The following is a 20864-nucleotide window of genomic DNA, read 5'->3' as shown; positions in this document are numbered from 1 at the left end:
ATCAAACTTTAAAGTAGTCTCCAATAAAATATCCCCTCAATAATAGTGTAGCTATTCTTATTTTAAAAATATTTTAATTTCTACTATAGCCTCCAGTTGGTATAACTGATTTGGTAATGAAATGATGATGTGATTGTTGGCATAACTGATGAAGTGATATGAAATGAGATGGTTGGCTAAGTTTATTGATGAGAAGTTTGTTGCAGAGATGCTACATGATGAGTTGATAAGGATTGGAACAAAATTTGGTGACAGGTAAATCAGTTATTTGGTTGTCATTGATTTCAACTATTTGACTCGTCTCCAATAAAATATCCCCTCAATAATAGTGTCGCTTCATTCTTATTTTAAAAATATTTGATCTTATACTATAGCCTCCTGTTGGCATAACTGATTTGGTAATGAAATGATGATGTGATTACTGATGAAGTGATATGAAATGAGGATATTTTACTGATGAGAAGATTGTTGCAGAGATGCCACATGATGAGTTGATAAGGAGTAGAACAAAATTTGGTAACAGGTAATTGATGTCAACTGTACTTTTTTTTGTGATGGAGGGTTCAGATCTGCAAGGCAACCCAGCGAAGCACGAAGCTTGTGATGTCAACTATTTGACTAAGTGTTTGAGCATGTTACCACATATCAATTGAGTAAAGGATGGGTTGTTGAGTGAAGAAAGTGTTGCCATTCTATAGGAAGGTTAAGATATGAGTCATGATGTTATATTTAGGACAGCACCTATTTATGTGAGAAATTGAGTAAATATATGTGATGGAATCAAACAGGGTAATTGCTTGAACAGTCAGTGGCAAACAATTAAATGATTTGAATGTTACTTTAGATTGGTAATGAATTAGGTTGATTGATAATGGGATATGATTGATTATGATGACAAGATGATATGGCTAAGATAGCACCTTAAAATGTTTATAGGTGAAGGTATTTTAGTGATCAGGAAGTGATGCTGACAGGTAGAGGAGAAACAAGTGAACTAGACAATCAAGATGAACGAGTGAACAGGGAAAGTTTGAACAGGTGATGAAGAATAGTTTGTAAAAATTTGTGAAGCGATCATAAGGTTCAAAAGGTTATTGAGATTGATGATGATTTTCGAGGAATTAATAGATATGTGTGATTTGTAGAAGGAATTGATTACACATTGATCAAGGTAATACATTTGAGGAGGATTGTTCAAGGAGTTTCTATTCGGTCAAAATGGCTTATGCAGTTCGAACAATTTCCAAGGTATAGATCGAATGTGAATCAACGTGGTCAGGAGAAAATAAAGAATGAATGGTTAGATGTGATTTGCGATGCCTGAATTTATTTGGATTGTTGGATTTAGGTTTTGTTAAGGCAATGGAATGGTGAAACAGAGAAGAGAAAAAGGATTGATTGTTGATTGTAAGTGGAATACCAAATTGGAGAAGGTTGCGATCACAGAGAAAGTGTTCGAATCAAGTGTGATCAAGCCAAAGTATAGTGATGGATATGTTGTTGAGTTACAGTGCATAGCTGGATCTGATCTGGCAGAGGTAGTGCAAATCACAAATCATTTTCTATTTGTTATTCTAACAATTGTAGCACCAAAATCCCTTCATCAGGTCAATCCTAACAGGTCCCTATTGTAAAATCCTCTAACCATGTGGCATTCTAAAGAATGTTCAAAATCCTCTAACCACATTATTCTTGCACGGAAAAAACTTTAACAGGTCTATACATAAATCATTTAACTGGGTAGCATTTAACAATGCTTTTGTACCACTTAACCAGGAAAGCTCCTAACAGCGTGTATTCTAGAAAATTACACAATTTGTGAGCATCATTCCCACACCGTGGTTTTCACCCTAATAGAGTTTCCACGAGATATATCTGGTGTCGAATTTGTGTGGATGGTTTTCATGTGTTTGCATATTACTTTAAGTCCACTTTCCCCATTGTGTTGATTGAATGTTAAGAGGTTAAAATTGTTATTCAGTTTTGATTTGGTGAATTGGGTGAGTTTAGGTTTGAATTGGTTATTACTGATTCACACCTTCCCCCCCAGTAATCAGGCCTATATTAACATCTCCTTTAGCAATATTTAAATATTTCCAGTGTAATAAATAGCTTCCAACTTTTAATACTAATCATTGAAATACATCCCCTGAAACTGGCAATATTATGACCAATAATATTTTGTATGCTTCTTGAGAGCTCTTACGAAATATTTGCCCAATGAGTGTGCTTCCAATATATATTAATTCTCCCTCAAACATAATATAAAGTCCAGTATAGATATTTGCAAGACTTTAACAAGCCAGTAAATTAACTGCATATATTGGAGAAAAAGTTATGAGAACTTGCCAGCAAGAGTATTATTTAGGGATTATGTCATTACATACCATGATAATTTCCTCTGGAAAACTATTTGTAGCTATTCTTAAATCAATACTCAATTTTAACTTCAAAAGATATTCTCTGCATTTGTCTCATGAAACCTCACAGGATGGTAGGAAAATAGGCTTTGATAACATGTTGGAGTTTCATACTACAAATGAAGATAAACAGTAGACAAATAATTGAACAAAAGACAACAAATTATCATAGGAAAAACCTCCAACTTGAGGGAGAAAAATTCAGCCACAAATATATCAATTATGTATTAATGAAAGAGTAGAAAATTGATTTAAAATGCCCAAAACTAGGTCAAACCTGAAGCAATGATCATCACCCCTATGATTTGCAAACAATAAATGAAATACCCATTTGATACAATCACTCAACAATGGATATCAAACCAGCAGCTTGGACACTTCTATAAATTAATCATTATGGAACAAAGAATATCAATCTATATGTGTTTATACAAATTCTTCCTAGAAGAATATATAAATTGCCTTGACCCTTCATTGTCTTGTTTGACAAAGTGAAGACCCTCTGTTGTCTTCATCCTTCATTGTCTTGATTGTTCAATGCCTTGTCCCTTCAAGATGAGGGACCTTCATTGACTTTAATATAGAATAAATTATTTATATATTTCAGAATTAGGAAAGAAAGATAACTGCCGATGCTATAACATCAATAGTTAGTTCTCAACTTTTCTTTCAAAAATTCCAAATTCATGTTTCCTTCTCTTTTCTCACCAAAATGGAATGCCACCTTCACAACTTCCTTAGCTTCTTCGATCAAATTATGGATGGAGGAAACAAGATGACTACTATCATTTCTTAATTTCTCCAATGGACCTTGCCTATGGATCAAAGAAAAATACCATTTAGTCACATCTTTCATCCCTCCTATTTTTATCACTTTTGTCTAATAGTTGCTCAATATTACGCTAATAGATAATCTTCTATTATTAGTTAATGGTAATCTATTGTAAATATTTAGTTAGCTTTAGTTGTCGCTTTTTTAGCTTTCTTTCATATAGAATAGAATGTTTCTATTCTTTACGATCATTTCCTAAGGAAACATCGTTCCATTCTTTTGTATATAATGACCTCTCAGTCTCTGTTAATAACAAGTATTTTACCAATTACTTTGTAATATGGTATCAGAGCCAATACTTCAATTTTTTGAAAAATTTATAATTTCTTTGGAAATTATTTGCTCAGATTTTTCAAAATAATTTCTAGGGTTTTTTCTCAAAAAACTTGTATAGGGTTTCCGTAGTTGAGAAAAATTTCTCTGTTAAAACGTTGGTCGCAGTTAGGTTTTTTGGCTAAGCGACTACAAAATCTCAGCATCAAAGGCATCAAATTGTGAACTGGTAAATCGCGATCAACTTGGACACCTCTACTATTGCGATTTTCTGGACATCTTTTACAGTCAACATACCAAGTCATATTGTTTTTTCTTGGGTGTTCTTCTCTACATATCCAAGTTTCTTCGAAAGTTGCATCTAAAATCGCAACGTCATTCTGGTTTGGTCCCGTTTTAAAGGTCTGCAACTCAGCTCGCGTTTCAATAGAGTAGTCTATCATGGTTCTCGGCTGCTATTTGCTTCATATTTGGAGTCGTTTTTGCTTTTTGGCTTCATAGAAGCTTCGATCTGCTACAAAAAATGACTTGTTTTGGCCTACAAACTCCATTATTTTCTGCAAATTTGACCTTCAATGGTAGCCGACTAGGGTTTTCTTTGAAACCCTAATTTTTGAGCTCTGAAATTTGTTTTTTGATTCCACATTCTTCATGGGTTTTTCGAGAGCTCAACTGGGTTGTCGTCAGATTTTTTTGGGTGCCTCGATTTTCAAGCCAACAAATCTAGAAAATGACAACATTTTCCTTATGGGTTTTTTGAGCTCTCTTCTAGGTCACTCTCCAAATTTTTTGGGTCTTTTGATTTTTTGCCTTGAAGAACGCATCTTCTCTGATTTTCACATTTTTCCATTAAAAAACATGCCATGGCATCTCTGACAAACATTCTACTTGAGTGCAACTCCAAATTCAAAAGTCAAAATTATGGCACTTGGAAGCAACGATATCAAAAAAATTTAATATCGAAATACCGATCAACTTGTTCTGGGTGTTACAAAGCATTCAACTACTCTTGGTTCTGATCAAGATACATGGGATCTGAATAATCGGGAAGCAGTGATTCTTCTCAAGTTATCCATGGCTGATGATCAGCTCTCTCAAATTCCATCCGGCAAGACAACTGCTGAGATTTGGGCACATCTCAAATGTCTTCATCAGACTTCTGGCAAAAGTAGAGCTTTCTTTTTTAACACTTTATTTTCTATTGTCATGGATGACCGAACCTCGCTCCAAGCACACCTGAATAGGATTCAGGAAATATCAGTTGCTTGCCATCGATCGCAAGATGGAGGAAGAGAACATTGTGGTTATCACTCTTCGGAGTTTACCAAAGTCCTATGAGTATTTTATCAAGACTCTCAACATCACATCTTCTGGTGTTGATTTGAAGTTCACTGATCTCTGCACACTTTTGCTTCAGCAAGATCGGTGAAAACAACAATTCGGTAGCAGTTCCAACTCCACCTCCATAGAGCAAGCCTTTGCTGCAAAATCCTTTCAAAAGGATAAAGTTTCAACAGTCATCTTAGTAGAAGTCTTCTGCTCCAATGTCAGATGGCTAACAAAAGAACATTCAATGCAACTACTGCCACAAGTTTGGGCACATGAAAATTGAATGTCGGAAATGCTTAACTACACAAGCTAAGCAATCAGGTTTGTAGCCCAAAGCAAATAGTGCAGAGCACACTAAGCAGGAGGAGTCTGTCTTTTACGCCTTCATGGCTAAAAGACTTGCAGATCATGTCAAGTCGTCTACTTGGTACATTGATTTAGGTGCCTCTCATCACTTCACCCACCGCAAAGACTAGTTTACTGACTACCAGCCTTATTCAAACTCTATTATTTTTGGAGGCAGAGAAGACTACACGGTTTTCGACAAAAGCAACATTTAGATTCAGTTTGTTGGGAGAAACCTCATTTTCCTTGATGTGTACTCCGTTCCAGATATGGAACTAAATCTACTCTCAGAAAGTCAATTGCTACAACATCTCCACAGTTGGATGTCACCTTCAGTTCACATCAGTGTACCATCACTAATAAGGCGACTCAATCTATTGTTGCAGTGGGTTTTGAAGATCATGGTCTTTTTCGCCTTACGGATTCTGGTGATTCTCGGGAATTAGCTATGGCTTCTTGGCGGTCTTCTGTTAACACGCTTTGGCATCAGTGATATGGGCACTTAAATGTGCATTATCTCTTACAACTTGCTCGGGATGAGCTTGTTCTCGAATTGCGGAGTTTTTGATGCATGTCAGGCTGGGAAACAACATCACCAGTGACGATTCATGGCGAGCTTCTCAAGTACTTCAGCTTGTTCATGCCGATATCTGCAGCCCTATAGCCACTCCTTTTGTTCTTAGGTCTAGGTATTTTTTGTTGTTTGTTGATGATTTTAGTAGAAAAATGTGGGTGTATTTCCTTAAAAAGAAATCAGATGTATTTCCTATATTTCAAAAGTTTAAAACCTTCGGTTGGAAAAGAGTCTGGGAAATCTATTTTTACTCCTAGATTAGACAATGGGGGGGAAATTTTGTTCTAATATTTTCTCTAGCTTCTTGGATACTCATGGAATCAAATGCCAATTAACCACACCCCACACACCACAACAGAACAGTGTAGTTGAACAACGGAACAAAACAATCACCAAGATGGCTTGATCCATGCTCAAACACGAACATGTTCCAAAGACGTTCTGGGCAAAAGCAGTCAACACTGTAGTTTATCTTCTGAATCGATCACCCACAATGGCGGTCAAAGGTAAAACTCCAGAAAAGGCCTAGTCAGGTCGCAAGCCCAAAATTATTTACTTGAAGGTTTTTGGCTCCCTTGCTTTTGTTTGGATCCCTGATGCGTCACGCACCAAGTTGGATGCCAAGAGTTAGAAACTCATGCTTGTTTGATACAATAGTCTTCATAAAGCCTACCGCCTGATTGATGTTGAGACATCTCCTCTCATCTATAGTCATGATGTAGTCTTTGATGAGCAATAAGGACCATTCATGCCTGTTTCTCCTGTTCCTGATCCAGCAAACCAGCCTATGAAGGCTTGTGATTTGGGAGTTAGGCTTCCATTAGGTCCACTTGATGGGAGGGCTCCAGTAGCTATTACAACTCCAGTTATACCAATGAGCCCTGTACAAACACCTCCAGCTTCTCCTGCAAGATCACCTCGATTTGTAGATGCTTCACTTGAGTTTGATCCAGATTCTTCTGATGAGGAACCTGATCACCAAGCATCTCCTGATACTAATGTTGGTCATTCTCCTCTCCAACCTAAGTGGTGGGCTAAGACACATGCTGATTTTCATGATGATGAGCTCATTGATGGGAGAACTACACGGAAAAAGAGCAAAACTACCAAGTCTATTAACTTTTCTCTCATGGCTAACATTCATAGTATGTTTGAACCTCAAACATATTTCGAGGCTAAAGGAATTCCACAGTGAGAACAAAGCTTGTTTAGTTGGGAAGGGCTTTTCTTAGCGTCAGGGCATTGCTTATGAGGAGACCTTTGCTCCTACTGCAAAGATGAGCACCATCAGAATTAGTCCTAGCCATGGCAGCACAGTTTGGCTGGAAGGTCCATTAGATGGACGTCAAGTGTGCTTTCCTGAATGGTGATCTCCATGAAGAGGCCTACATGACACAGCCTCCTAGTTTCAAGGTTGTTGGTAAAGACCATCAAGTTCTCAGATTGGTAAAAGCTCTCTATGGCTTGAAGCAAGCTCCTTAGGCGTGGTACATAAAAATTGATAAGTACCTCAATGATCAAGGCTTCCAAAGGAGTTCTTAAGGCTCAAATTTGTACATCAAGACTACTGTCAGTGACATCATCCTTTTGGTTAATCTATGTGGATGATTTGATCATCACTGGCAATTTGGGATTTTTGATTCAAGGAATCAAATAGAATTTATTCCGGTCTTTTGATATGACTAACCTTGGGCTCATGCATTATTGCCTAGGTGTTGAGGTTTGGCAACAATCTTCTGGTATATTCATCTCTCAGTCCAAGTATGCCAGGGCTCTATTAGACAAATTCCGTATGCAAGATTGCGAGCCTGCATCTACACCTATGGAGAAAGGTCTCAAGTTATTTGCCAAGTCTGATTCTCCTTCCATTGATGAGTATTACACACAGGCAACTAGTAGGTAGACTCATCTACCTCTCTGCTACTAGGCCTGACATCAACTTTGTAGTTAGCTACATCTCCCTCTTTATGACAGCTCCTAAGGTTGATCATTGGATGGCAGCAAAGCGTGTGCTTCGTTATGTGAAGGGCACTTCAGATTATAGACTTTTGTACTCTTGAAGTTCTACTCCTAGACTCAGTGGGTTCACAGATTTAGATTGGGCAGGCTTTGTTGACGAGAAAAAGTCAGCTTCTGGATATGTGTTCAGTTTGGGATTCGGTGCAATCACATGGACCAGTAAGAAGCAGCAAGTAGTTTCTCTCTCCTCTACAGGACCGACTACTCTGTTTGTTGATAACGACAACGTTATCAAGTTAGCCTAAAATCCAGTCTTCCATGAAAAAACCAAGCATGTGGATGTTCACTGTCACTACATACGACAACTGGTTGAAGACGGGACAATAGCTTTGTAGTATGTTTCTACCACAAATCAGACTGTAGACATTCTCACCAAGCCTCTTGGTCCTAATAAGTTTATCAAATTCAGAGGATAGCTTGGTGTTGTAGATAGATTAATGATTAAGGGAGGGTATTACGATAATAGACACTCGTCTATTATTAGTTAATAGTAATCTATTGTAAATATTTAGTTACCTTTAGTTAGCTATCGCTTTTTTAGCTTTCTTTCATATATAATAGAATGTTTCCATTCTTTACGATCATTTCCTAAGGAAACATTGTTCCATTCTTTTGTATATAATGACCTCTCGTTCGCTATTAATAACAAGTATTTTACCAATTACTTTGTAATACTCAAGACACTTTGTCGAGGCTTGCAATGAAACCATGGTTTTATCTTTGATGGGATGGAATTCCTCCCAAAATCTATCCAAGGCTTGAAATATTGCTCTAGTGTGAGTGCCAGATATTGCTTAAGAAATTTTGGAAGAAGGTGATCCCCTCTTGTGAAACTTTGTCCATCCAAGTGTGTCTCTTGTACTGATATCCTTAAACTTTCTGCATTATCAATCGATTCACTCTCAAGGGTGAGGTGGTACAAATGTGTGTTCTCTCTACTACAAGGGGTTGAAGACATGCTTAAAGTATTCTCTATAACTTCTAGTTTCTTCCTTGTACTCCTTTGCAACTTCCTTGTTCACTCTATTCCATAGGGCCTAAAGAACATCTAGGGCTTCCTTGAATTCTTGTTTATTTGTAGTAGCTCCCATTTCACGTTCTATTTCATAATCTTAAGGTTGAATGCTACCTCTTGTGTTGTCCACATTTGGAATGGAAATTTGGACTTAACAAGTCCTTGAATCATCTCTAATCACCTTCGCCAATCTTCATACACGCTAACTCTCCTCCTCTCCAAGATTTTGTATAATATCTTCAATATTATCTATTAGCCTTGGCTCCACAATCTCTTTTCCTTGTATCATATCCCCCAACCATGTTGGTTTTGTGCATTCTCCTAATCCAATGTCTCTATTTTGATCATCGATTGGGATGATTGATATGTCCTCAGTTGGGCCTTCATTAGGTGGGATTTGACCATCTTTAGGAGAATCTTCAATATCTATCATCTCATCTTCATTCTCTTTATGCAGGGGAAGATTTCCTTCTATCTCCATTTGACTCAAGGGTGAATATCCTTGAGACCTTTGGCTAATACTATCCTCCAATTCAAAACAACCTCTTGACTTGCTTTCCTTTAGAGGGCTTTCTCCTTCCTTGTGGCACTTTCTTTGGATAAAGATGTAATTTGTTGTTGCTTTTTGGCTTGTGGCTCTTCAATCCTTATCCTTGTATCCTTTGAATTCTTACTAGGTGGATCTTTTACAAAAATTTTACTTTTTTTACCAACTTCCCCTCCTTGTTCACTTGAGGCTTGAGGCTTCTCGGATGACTCTTCTTCAACTTCTTCCACTTCTTTCATCTTCTTATATGTCAGAGGGATTCCTCTTTTCACTAAGCTTGGCATCTCCCTATCTAGCCACTATTGAGTGAAAAGAGCAACTGGAATCATTAAAGCTTCAACATTGACCTCTTTATCGCCATGCCAATCTATCACATTCAGCTCATGATTTGTAGTTGTCTTGAAATTTCCTCTAGTGATACTACTATACTCTTCCAATTGATCAAGAGCTTGGATTTTCTTCTATTTGTATTTTCTAATCATGTCCACCATTAGCTTTAAGAACATCCTCTTCCTAATTTCCAAATCATCCTCTACATCATGCCAATAGTCTTCTATGTGTGGAATGTGGAGATATCTACTCCCATATGCTCTCTTAATCTTCTTCTCAGGATTAAAATTTCCTCTTGCCTCAAAATATCCTCACCAATAGAATTTGAATTCTTCCTCTATTGCCTTTGCTACTGCTTGTGATGAATAAGTCTCACTTCCAAGATTGAAAAAGAATCTAGTTCCTAGCTTGTGCTTGTGCTTTAGAATCTTATCATAGGCAAGTAGTTGTCTTTCAAACTCCATGACACCACCCTATTTGAAGGATATTTGGGAGATTCCTAGGACAACAAGTACTTCTAAATACTCAATGTGGAGCATCTTGTCGCTCTCTTAGAACCTTCATAGAAAATGCAGCATTGAATATCTTGAAGTACTTGTTGTGAAGGTGTAGTTGTGGGTAGTATTCATGCACTAGAAATTTTCCTATAGCAACTCCACATGTTCCCAAGCTTATTAGTCCTTGGAATTTGAAAACCATAAAAAACATGTAGACTAAATAGGATGTCATGTAGAATGTTTTTGTCATCTTTCATTGGAGGTCAAGATTGTCACTGATTATCTTTGCCCGCACAAACATCACCTCTGTTGTAGGTATGTTGTCTATGAAGTAGAGCACCCAAGGCTCAAAAACTGATCCTTGAGGCTCTCCCATTACCTTACTCAGCATGACTATGAGATAACCATAATCCTCCTTGAAATCTGATCTAGTTATCTTGTTCAACTTCAAACCTTGGAATTATGATTCCCTCGTTCAATCATCCACTCCCCATTCATCTTCTTAGCACATGCATCTACATGATCATTGTAGTGCTTCAAGGATTGCACTTTTGTGACATTGGTCCCAACCTTGTGGTATGGTATGTTGAAAGCATCTCTAATTGCCTTTTCTTATAGGACAGTCAATATCTTCTTGTCCTTGTTATTTTGGATGGCATTCGTTTGAGGATTGTAATGCATTGCACATTCAAGGACTAGCTCAATGCATTGCATGGTAGGAGGAAAAGAAGTTGCTTGAACTATTATATTTCTGACCATTCTCCTAGCCATCTTAGAAGGATTAGCTTTATACATTTTGTCTCACACTTGAAGTATATTGATAGGTCCAAGATTGATATCACCAATCTTCTTGTTATTCGTGGTGAAACTAGACTTTGGTCGCTTATCTTCAATGCCATTCCTCACTTGAACTTGTCTATCCTTCTTTGAACTTCCCGCGTTAACTCCTAACATGCTTGCCCCTGCCATCACTACTTCATAATTAGACTTGAGTTTTAAACTTAGATTAGTGGATTAAGTTTTAGTTTGATTAGAGAATTGAACTTCTTTATTTTGAAAACCTTTAATCCAAATGCTTCAGTTAATTAGAATTCCACTTCATAATTTCGTAGTTTTCTTCTCCTCTATAACATTCTAACTATTTTCAAAAGGAAACTAGAACTTGAAAAGAAACCTTATCACTTGGAATTATAATCCCATTGATCCAATATAATATGCCCAGATTTATCATCTTGCCACCTTTTAATCTCAGATTTTTTGGGGGAAGAAATCTTCTTTTACCACTCTTCATAAATAATCCACTACTCCTCATGATGGCCTGCTGTCTTTATTAGGAGAAAATCGGTGCTTCTATTGAGAAAGACACTGCTAACTTTGGAAATTGCTGCTAATTAGCAAAGTAAGCTGTCTTCGAACAGAGATAGTTTTTTCTTGAATTTGATGCTAAAAAGAATTACTTTGCCTCCCTTATATAGGTGATGTGGGTTTTCAAAGGGCATGTCTCATGAAAGGCTGACTTGGTCAGTTTGCACCAATCAAAATATTTTATTTATTCCCTTTTTATCCGTATGCAGGCTGACTTATTCATATAGTGGATTGAAGGCATGTTTTTCTTTCATAATTAATCAAGTTGCTGCCCTTTCTCCATTGACGGGCTTCTTCTCTTAGGGTGGAATTTGAGCATGATAGAGGATTATGGAATCCTCTTGGGGTGGTGGAATCCGCCACTCCATGAGGAATTGTTTTACTTTTCCAATCTTTCCAACTCCTTACTCCTTCATTCGATTCTACCAACGCTTGATTTCTCTTGTCATGTTCATATTTTTGTTCATCATTTCATGCATTTGGAAGGCTAAATTTGTGTTTTTATCATCATAAGGACAAGGCAGAAATAAAGTGGTCAAGAGGATTTTCATCCTTCACTCCAAACTTTTCAAACTTAAAACTTCCTCATAAGATCCCACCGATGTTTAATCTCCTTCATCATTTTCATGCTCTTGTTCATCATTTTAGGTCTGTTTTGGTGCTTTAATCTCCATGTAGATAGAGGGAGGACATCTAGGGTAGGATAGGATTTTACATTCCTCAAGGGCAGGCAAAATCTGCCTGCCCTTGAGGAATTTCATCTTGATCTTTTCACTCATCCTCTTCTCTCATCTTTATAAACTACCTTACACTTTCCACTCCATCCCTCAAACTTGTGGCTTTTACCCAGGGAATTCTCTTTCATAATGCCTTTAATCCTTGCCTCCAACTGCCTTGATCATAGGAAATCAGGGATAGGATTAAAATTTTCTGCTTTCACTTAGTCAATTTTGACCAACCTCTAGCTTTGAGCATCAAAACTTGCATTCTTATGCCAAATAGAAGGAGAGTCATATGAATTTGTCTCATGTTATGATGCTTCTCCTCAATGATGCCTAGAAAAATTTCCTCTTTGAAATACGTCCTCCTCATTTTATCTTTGCAACATGTCTTCTCCTTTCACCCCTTAGACTCCCTTTGTTGTGGCAATTTCTCATTTCTTCAAATGCAAGCCTCTAATCCTCATGTTTCACTCTGATTTTCACTTTTCCGTTGATAGTTTGACCTCAAAACTATCCCATTTATTCAGCTGATTGCCTCAATAACTTACTCACAAGGCAGATTGGAGGGGCTTAAAAGGATTTTATGCAATTAGAGGGGGATTGAAATCACAGATACGAAAGGAATTTGGAATCTTCTGGGGCAGGCAGAATCTGCCATGCCCAGAGGAAATTCCTCTTTGCAACTTACTGTCATACTTGATCATTTTCGGCCCTCCTCCAAGCTCTTTCTCAAAGTGAATTTATTAAAGGGGACTCGCCTATAGGTTGAAGTTGGTTGGCTTGAGTACTAACCTCAATCTTCTTGCCCTCATGCTCAAAATGAAGCCTACAACATGACTGATTTCCCTCTGTCTGACTTAACCTTACAAAAACTCCCCTTACTTGACCAAAGAGACTTGTCAAACTAATTTTCCACACCCGAGGTACAAGAGCAAAAGTAAAAAGAGGGTGTCGCCATTTCCAATGTAATGATGATGTGAAAACCTCTCAATAGGACCATAACCGAATAAAAATTCTTATCGCATTAGCCCTTTGATGTCAAAGTTAGTCAAACCACACTTGAAATACAGGAGCAAAAGTAAAAAGAGGGGGTCCCCATTTCTAATGGGGTGATGATGTGAAAACCTCGCAATAGGACCATAACCAAATAAAAATTCTTATTTCATTAGCCCTTTGATGTCAAAATTAATTCAAAGGTTAAGGTTCCTTGTTTCAATGACTTAACATTTTGTGATCGACGAATAAGGTACGTACAAATATATGATCATACACAAAAACACTTTTGACAAGCAATAGCACTAAAAGCTTGTTTCATAGAGCACAAAACATAAATTCAAAAATTTAAAGAAAAATATGAAAACAAATATTAGTGTTAAGTGGGCTTAACCTTAGAGGAAACTCTATGGCTGAGTGCACATGAGCTGGAGTAGTACTAGGATGGGTGCCCTGTCAAAGTCCCGGTGTTGTTGGCAATATGGTCAGTTAGATGTTTTGATGGTTGTCATTTATGGCAACATATACTCAGCATTTCATTTATGCATTCAGAGACAGAAAATTGTCTAAGTATTAGACAGTTTGCAGTAGTACAGAGAATAGATCTTAACAATACGGACAATGCGCAAAGAATTAGCTTAAGCGCAGTTGAGGAAGGGTTTGTGACATTGTCATGATGACGTGCACCCGTGCAGATGTGTGTACGGTTAGTACGGTGCAAGTTACAGTAAGTTTAATTGTGCTGCCATTTAACAGTGTAGAACAGAGCATAGCAAAAAACAAAGTTGTACGACTTTAGGAATGTTTTGGTTTCAAAATAATTACTAAGTCATGTTAAGCCGACTATGTGGATATTATTTTATATTATGACAAGCATGTGAAGATATGAGCGCTGACTAAGCAACAATTTGTGAATGTGCAAGATATAAGTACAGATCTTATGTTGCGCAAATAGTGAGAAAGTGAGTTGCGCAATGAATGTATGTGATGCGCAGATATTGTGGAAGTTGCATGATTAGATGTGACATGCGAACTATTGTGAGAACCATTTGCGAGTCTTATGTGATGCAAAATCTGATGTTAATTCAGAGCAAGTGCGAGTTACAACAGCAAGCAAGTATTGTATGTATATCTATTATGTGAAGGAACTGAATTGTATAATTGCATGTTAGGGTAGTAGGCTCTTCTTGCATACATTGTAATTGATCTACCAACTCCTAATAGGGTTGAGGCTTCTAACAAGGACTCGAGACACTATATGTACTTTATAGACTCCTAACAGGGTCAATATCCTTAACCAAATCCTATTGTTTAGTGAATCATCTAGTGTGTATCATCCCCGCTGGGGTGTTCCCTTGGCCAAGGTTTCCCTAGTTAATAAATAATGGTGTTATGAGTTCTCTATGTGTATGGTTATATTTATTGTTCAACATTGTTGGTTTACTTTCATATGCAAGTTATAAAGTATATTCAGTTGTGGGCAAAAGAATGTAAAACACTGATTCAGCCCCCCCCCCTCAATATTATCTATTTCTAACAGGTGTTTCCTCTTTGTGAGCATCACCTAGATGCAATGAGTGCTAAGTATTCCATTCATTCTCACAAGAGATGAGTTCTTATAAACCAATACTTATGAAACCTAGTCACTTGAATCCTAATAGCAATATTACAATTTGACTTGCTGTGGAATATATCTCCTACTTGTAAATTTTAGTGTATTAATATAATGATAACAAAAAGGTGTACTTCACAATTCCTTCTGATAATAGCATACAGTAGTCATTTGAGATATTAATACAGATATGAGTAAGTTTTCTGTTAGGGTTGTAGCTTCCTGCTGATTAGTTGAGTCCTTTGCTGGAATGACTTGTAAGTTCTTACATCAGAAAAAAACAGAATCCTAAGACTAGATTAAGACTAAGCATTTGCAAATATTTTCCACTTAAAAAAGAAGTCAATCTTTTTCTAAATCAAGTCATACTTAAGGCCCAAGGGCAGCCAAATGCACTTCAATAACTTTACAGAGCCAAGTTATAGAAGCAAATGGCATCAATTTTTAGGCAGCGCCCAATACCAGGTACCTTTCAAAGTGGTCCATACCATAGTTTAAGAAAAGGAAAAATAGTCCACTATTTTTGGAGGGAAAAGAAATCAAATCACCCTTGGAGTTCAATGCATCTTATAGGTGTTGTCTATATAATTGTCAATTAAACCAAGGGGTTTGAAACTTTGAAGACACAAAGCTTGAGTGGATCTATAAGCAATTTATAGTATAATACTGTACTACAAGGATATATTATAGTAGGAGACATACAAAAGAACAATTTTTTCCCATGATAACACTTGATGATTTCTCTCTCCAGCAATAGGGAAAACTTGAGTACATTTTAACATCAACAGTAATAGAGTATATTTATAAGAGGTTGAGCTACATAGAAACAGATTTAGACAGCTAAAAGTATTTTTTTGAAATTACGAGTGATAACATTCATCAGAAAAATGCAAATCTCAACCAAATTCAATTATAGCCAGCTGAGGCAGCAACGAGCTAAAATTTTCCAATGAAGAGCAGTTCAAAAAATTAAAGCCTTTGTGTGCATTTATAATAAACATATTATCACCAATTTATGCCTATCGCAAAATAATTTCAGGGCGCCAGCCCTAAGACAATGGTAGCATAAAAAATACCAAAGAGTTCGAAACTAAGACAACCTACTGGAGTCAAAAAGCAATTACATGGAAGTCCACAATTGTACATACCTAAGTTTATAAAAGATAATTTCATTAGACAATTCAAAATAAGAGTTCAAATAATTTGCCCTTCCGAATTTCACTGACGATCAAAATTGTGTGAGGCATTAGTTTAAACAACAGTGCAAAGAGTAATGGAAAAAGTAGTGGCACTCCCTACAAGCCATGTATTTGTCATTATTGAGAAAAATAAATTTAAAAAAAAAAACCTTTGAGTTTTCATTGACAATCAAACACTACTGTCAATTTGTCAGCACATATCAATGGGTTTTCAAATAAAACATAAGATGAATAATAACCTAAGGAGAAAAGATAGCTTACTTGGTTGTGTGTTGTTGAAGAATTGACAACTTTTATTTTCTTCTTCTTGCAAGATAACGGATTGGGGGCCTGTACAATAAAATGGTACGATCCTTGTTAGAAATTATGCACATGAAAAATGGGACCAAACAGATTACAAAATATCTTTCTCCCAACACATATCAATGCATTAAGTTTAATCATCGTATTCAGTTATATTGTCACTATTGTATCCAATGTATGATTCTGCTACCCAATTTGTTCTCTTGTTAATTATGCATTTTGGTGCGTTGTAAGCCTAGGTGTTGCATTTATTTTCTTTTGTTTCTGTATAGTTTGTTAACAGATGTGCATCTAAAATAAACATCTTAGGTCAATCAGCCATTCAATAGTAAGTTGGCAGTCAGAATGAGGTTGGTGTTGTAACTTGTAACAGGTCCTTACCATACCCAAGCATTGTATCGTGCTCTGAACTACCTTGTTGAATAGAACTACAGTTCTATCTATTAGTTATGCTGTATTTAGAGCATTTTATTTTACTTATGCAATTAGTATAGCATTTTTATGTAAACTGTCTGTATTGAAAAATATTTGAGCATCATGATGTAGCCATGTAAATAAACATTTATGCTTGTCAATATACCATTACAGGCAATTGCAAAGTTTTCTGAAAATGCAGTTTTTATCCTCAATATGCATGAAAGTGTCATTAAAAGTAAATCATATATATGTATTTTGCATGTTTGCATATCAATATCAATACTATCAATTTCATACTATCTAAATCCATGAAAGTTAGCATGTTATGGAAGTCTAGGATTTCGTCATATTTCATAGGGGATCAAAAATTGCAAAACAAATGAAAATGGATAAGGCTCACAGTTCTTCCACAAGCAAGCTTACAAACTGCCATCAGAAATTGACTCTGATTTCTTATCAGGTGGTAAGGAGCTCAGGGGCATATATTACTGAGATCTTATACACACAGTCTCATGCAATGTATCAAATCACCCAAAAGGCCATATTTCATTGCAAAGAATAACGACGACTGTTCAATAGCACATATAAAGAGGTAAAGAATTCATCAGTCACTTAAAGAGAAATAGAACCTTGCTGGAAACACAATCGAAATTGATCAGTTGCATATTGATTAAATCAGTTCAACCTTTTAAATACCAATTAGAGCAAACTTGTTCCAGCCTTCTACCCACTTTGCACTCTTTTTTCGAATCATGATGGGACTTTCTTAAACTCTGGGGACTACAAAAACTTGGCAAAAATTTATTTAAAATTTATTTTATACAACGAATATCTAGCTGATATTGTAAGTCAGCAACTTTGAAGCAATAGAATTCATATAATCATTGATAAAGACATTTTAATTTGTCTCCTTTGAGACAAACCAAAACAGTAAGGGAGGTAAAACCTCTCTTCAAATTATAAGGGAAAGCTTATGAGATTAAACTAAACTTAGACTAAGCTATAGAAAATAAGTATAGTCATTAATTACTACAAAATATCCTTTGAGGGTTTCACATGAGTAAAATAACCAAGATTGCATGGATATTGGGGATACTTGCAGACTCCGAAGGCTGATAGCAGCACCAGTACGACTATTTTTCAAAATAAGTGATGGAGGGGTACTTGGGAACGCCATTTTTTAAATATAGTTTATTGATTTAACTATTTACATAAAAGATGAAAATATAGTGGACTGTAACTATAATTTAATAATACTTGGAAACTGCAACACCAAACCCCCTAACAACTCTGAAATCCCCACTCATTTCCAGATGTTACAGCTTCTCTCAAATTCTTTACACTCGAATTGGTATCCAAAACCATTTGATCTTTCACTACTAAATCCTGTAAAGTCTCTACATAAGCCTCTGAAAAGGGAGACACGTCCCAGGGGATTGGGACACATCTCTGTGCAGTATGAAAATTACTTTTTGCTTCTCCTTTTTCTTGCCCCAGCACAAGTTTAATAACAGCACTTGCCTTGCAAGTGAGATTTTATAGATTTAAGGCATAGATAAACAATTTAACGCACAAGATCTGAAAAGGAATAACAACTTCAACACAGGTCAACAGATGAGTCCAAGAATAAAATAGCGAAGTTGCATGAAAAGCTACGAAAGATGAACAAATAATCGCAATAAACAGCCTAATGTTATCATCCAATTTCAATTTTATTAATAAAATCACAGATATCTAAAACCAACTTGAATTACAATACTTGCAGCATAAGCATGCTATAAAACTATCATTAAGCATTCATGTCCTCAAAGCAAGGCTACAGAATACCTGATTCGGGGAATTTAGGATAATACAGAAATTTATCTTAAAAATGATTGTTTCAGAGAAAATTGCTTAAAAATAAATAAAAACTAACTTAAGCAAACCTAAACTTAGGCCTTCAACCCTCCCTCCAAAATGGGATTTCTGAAAAAACAACTTGAAGAAATAGCCGTATGGCACATAAACATCCCTTTTTCTGATTCTGAAGTGCCTCTTGGATCTGAAACTTATCGGATTCTCCGAAGAAATCTGAACCCCTAACTGCATGACTGTACCAAAAACTCTTGGTGAATTGGATCTAATAGCCTCCACGGTAACCAGGAAATAAAGAATACTTGATTGGGTTTTGACATAACCAAATATTGCAGTTGAACCCGTGAAAGTAGGAACAACAAGATCCTAGCCTCACCATCATCATATCCTATTTCAGATGGCTGAATTATTGCTTTCAAACCTTGGAGATACTCTGGAATTTTCAACACAAATCGGCACTTAACAGGCTAAAGCCATGGTTGTTGGCAAATGATTATTAGCATCAATGAAACCCTAATCACCGTGCTTTTGTAAACATACCTGTAGAAATTAGGAAGTTGTCCTTGATGACATCATCAACATGAAGACAAACATAAAAAACAGCCACTTACATGACTGTAACATGCCTAATAACTGCAAACTGTGCTAAAACCCTTGGTACTGACCATGGATCTGTCGCATAGATGAAACTTGCAGGCACCTTGGTCGGAGAAGCTGGAACATGTTGTGACTCCTATTGGAATAAAGGATTCCAAGGAAAAATGCTGCTGTCATAGGCGAATAAAAGCACCATGAGAAACAGTTCTTGCACACTTTCATCCTCTCATGCTACTTGAATCACACATTTCAAGGATGCAGGAGGATGCATACTCAGAAATTTATGCCCATTTTCCCTCACTGCGGATGTCAATGGGATTAGGGGCGGCTTGGGGAGGCTTCCTGTAATGTCCCTTACTTCAAACCCTTTCTCTTACACTCTATCTAAACCTTACATTTTGATTTAATTAAGCAGTAGCTGTTGGACTTCTTGTTAATTGCTATTTTTTAGATTCTGACAACAATATTTATGCAATATAATACAAACCTTGCAATGATCCCTCTCCAATTTGGTTGAGACTATTTCATCCCACTTACAACTTATTTTGTGGATCTTGGTTTCTAATCAATGATTCCTGAATACTATTGATGACTTCCTTATATCTTGTAATTGGAAAGGTTACTCGTGTACAATAGGATATAAGTCCTCTACTAGTTCTGTCTCCATAGTCCATACCAATAATTATGTTTCATTATCCTTTAATTCTTTTCCCATATGATTTATGCTCGTCACGCCTTCTACTTAGATTGAGCCTCTTTTTTTGAATCTGCGTAACTTGGAGTTCAACAGGCTTATCTTAATAGATATTATGATCAGTATTGTTAAGTTGTCTTGACTAATAGTTCCTGACTTGGTTCCATTCAACCAAGCATTTCCTTACTAATATCAATGATTATATTTCCTTGATAGCAATACTTGAAAGTTTCATAAGTTATTGTATATGATTCGATATTCATCCTCACTCCATATGTTCACGGTATTTGATAGACCTTCATTTTCTCTGAAGCTATATTATTCATGACAGTATATTGATTGATACGTATGCCTTTAGTAATTATGGTATTGCTTCTGACCAAGTGTAGTAGTTCTTTTGTTTGGTTATGGTGCCGATTATCCCCATGTTCCTAGTCTCCTTTCATTCTAGTTTGCCTCTGCTTTGTGCATTGTTTATTCTTTCCACTATATTGCTTCTCGCATTCCTGTTATTCATCGTCCTACATTCTGTGTATGGATTCTTAGTATTAAATCTCAAATCTGACCCTTCAATGTTCCTATCTCTCCACTTAGGTTATTTTACTGAACGTAGATCCTTAACTATCTCTCCTTCGACCTTCGTCCATGGTTGACCTTTGGTCTGAGGATGTCTTCTTGTCATGATTGATCTCCCCTTGACTGGATGTTACTCATTGTTCTCTTCCTGAGTGATCCCTAGATACTCTCCTCCGTACACGCTGGTTGGTCTCCGCAATCTGCAATCTGCGGCTTGTCTCCTCCCCTGTCTTCTCCCCCGATCACTTGTTCCATATACAGGTGATACCTACGGAAGGACAGTCATGACTATTGACTTAGTCGTTTTGCATTGATTTAATTAATAATTATAATTATGTTGATAGCCATGTA

At 36.5% G+C, this 20864-nt stretch overlaps 1 protein-coding gene across 1 annotated transcript in view; it reads right to left on the bottom strand.

Moving 5' to 3' along the window:
• The window catches only part of MEE21 (PIN domain-like family protein), a 68197-nt gene that overhangs the window by 9468 nt on the left and 37865 nt on the right, over nt 1-20864 (bottom strand). The window contains exon 5 of the mRNA XM_089830262.1: nt 16334-16402. Coding sequence (XP_089686388.1) covers nt 16334-16402 — 69 coding nt within the window. The remainder of the gene's footprint in view (nt 1-16333; nt 16403-20864) is intronic.

This window comes from Cupressus sempervirens, chromosome 5 (assembly GCF_028749045.1).
Source record: "Cupressus sempervirens isolate cs-2001-9-10 chromosome 5, ASM2874904v1, whole genome shotgun sequence".
Classification (NCBI taxonomy): Eukaryota; Viridiplantae; Streptophyta; class Pinopsida; order Cupressales; family Cupressaceae; genus Cupressus; species Cupressus sempervirens.
This window is presented reverse-complemented; position numbering and strand designations above follow the sequence as displayed.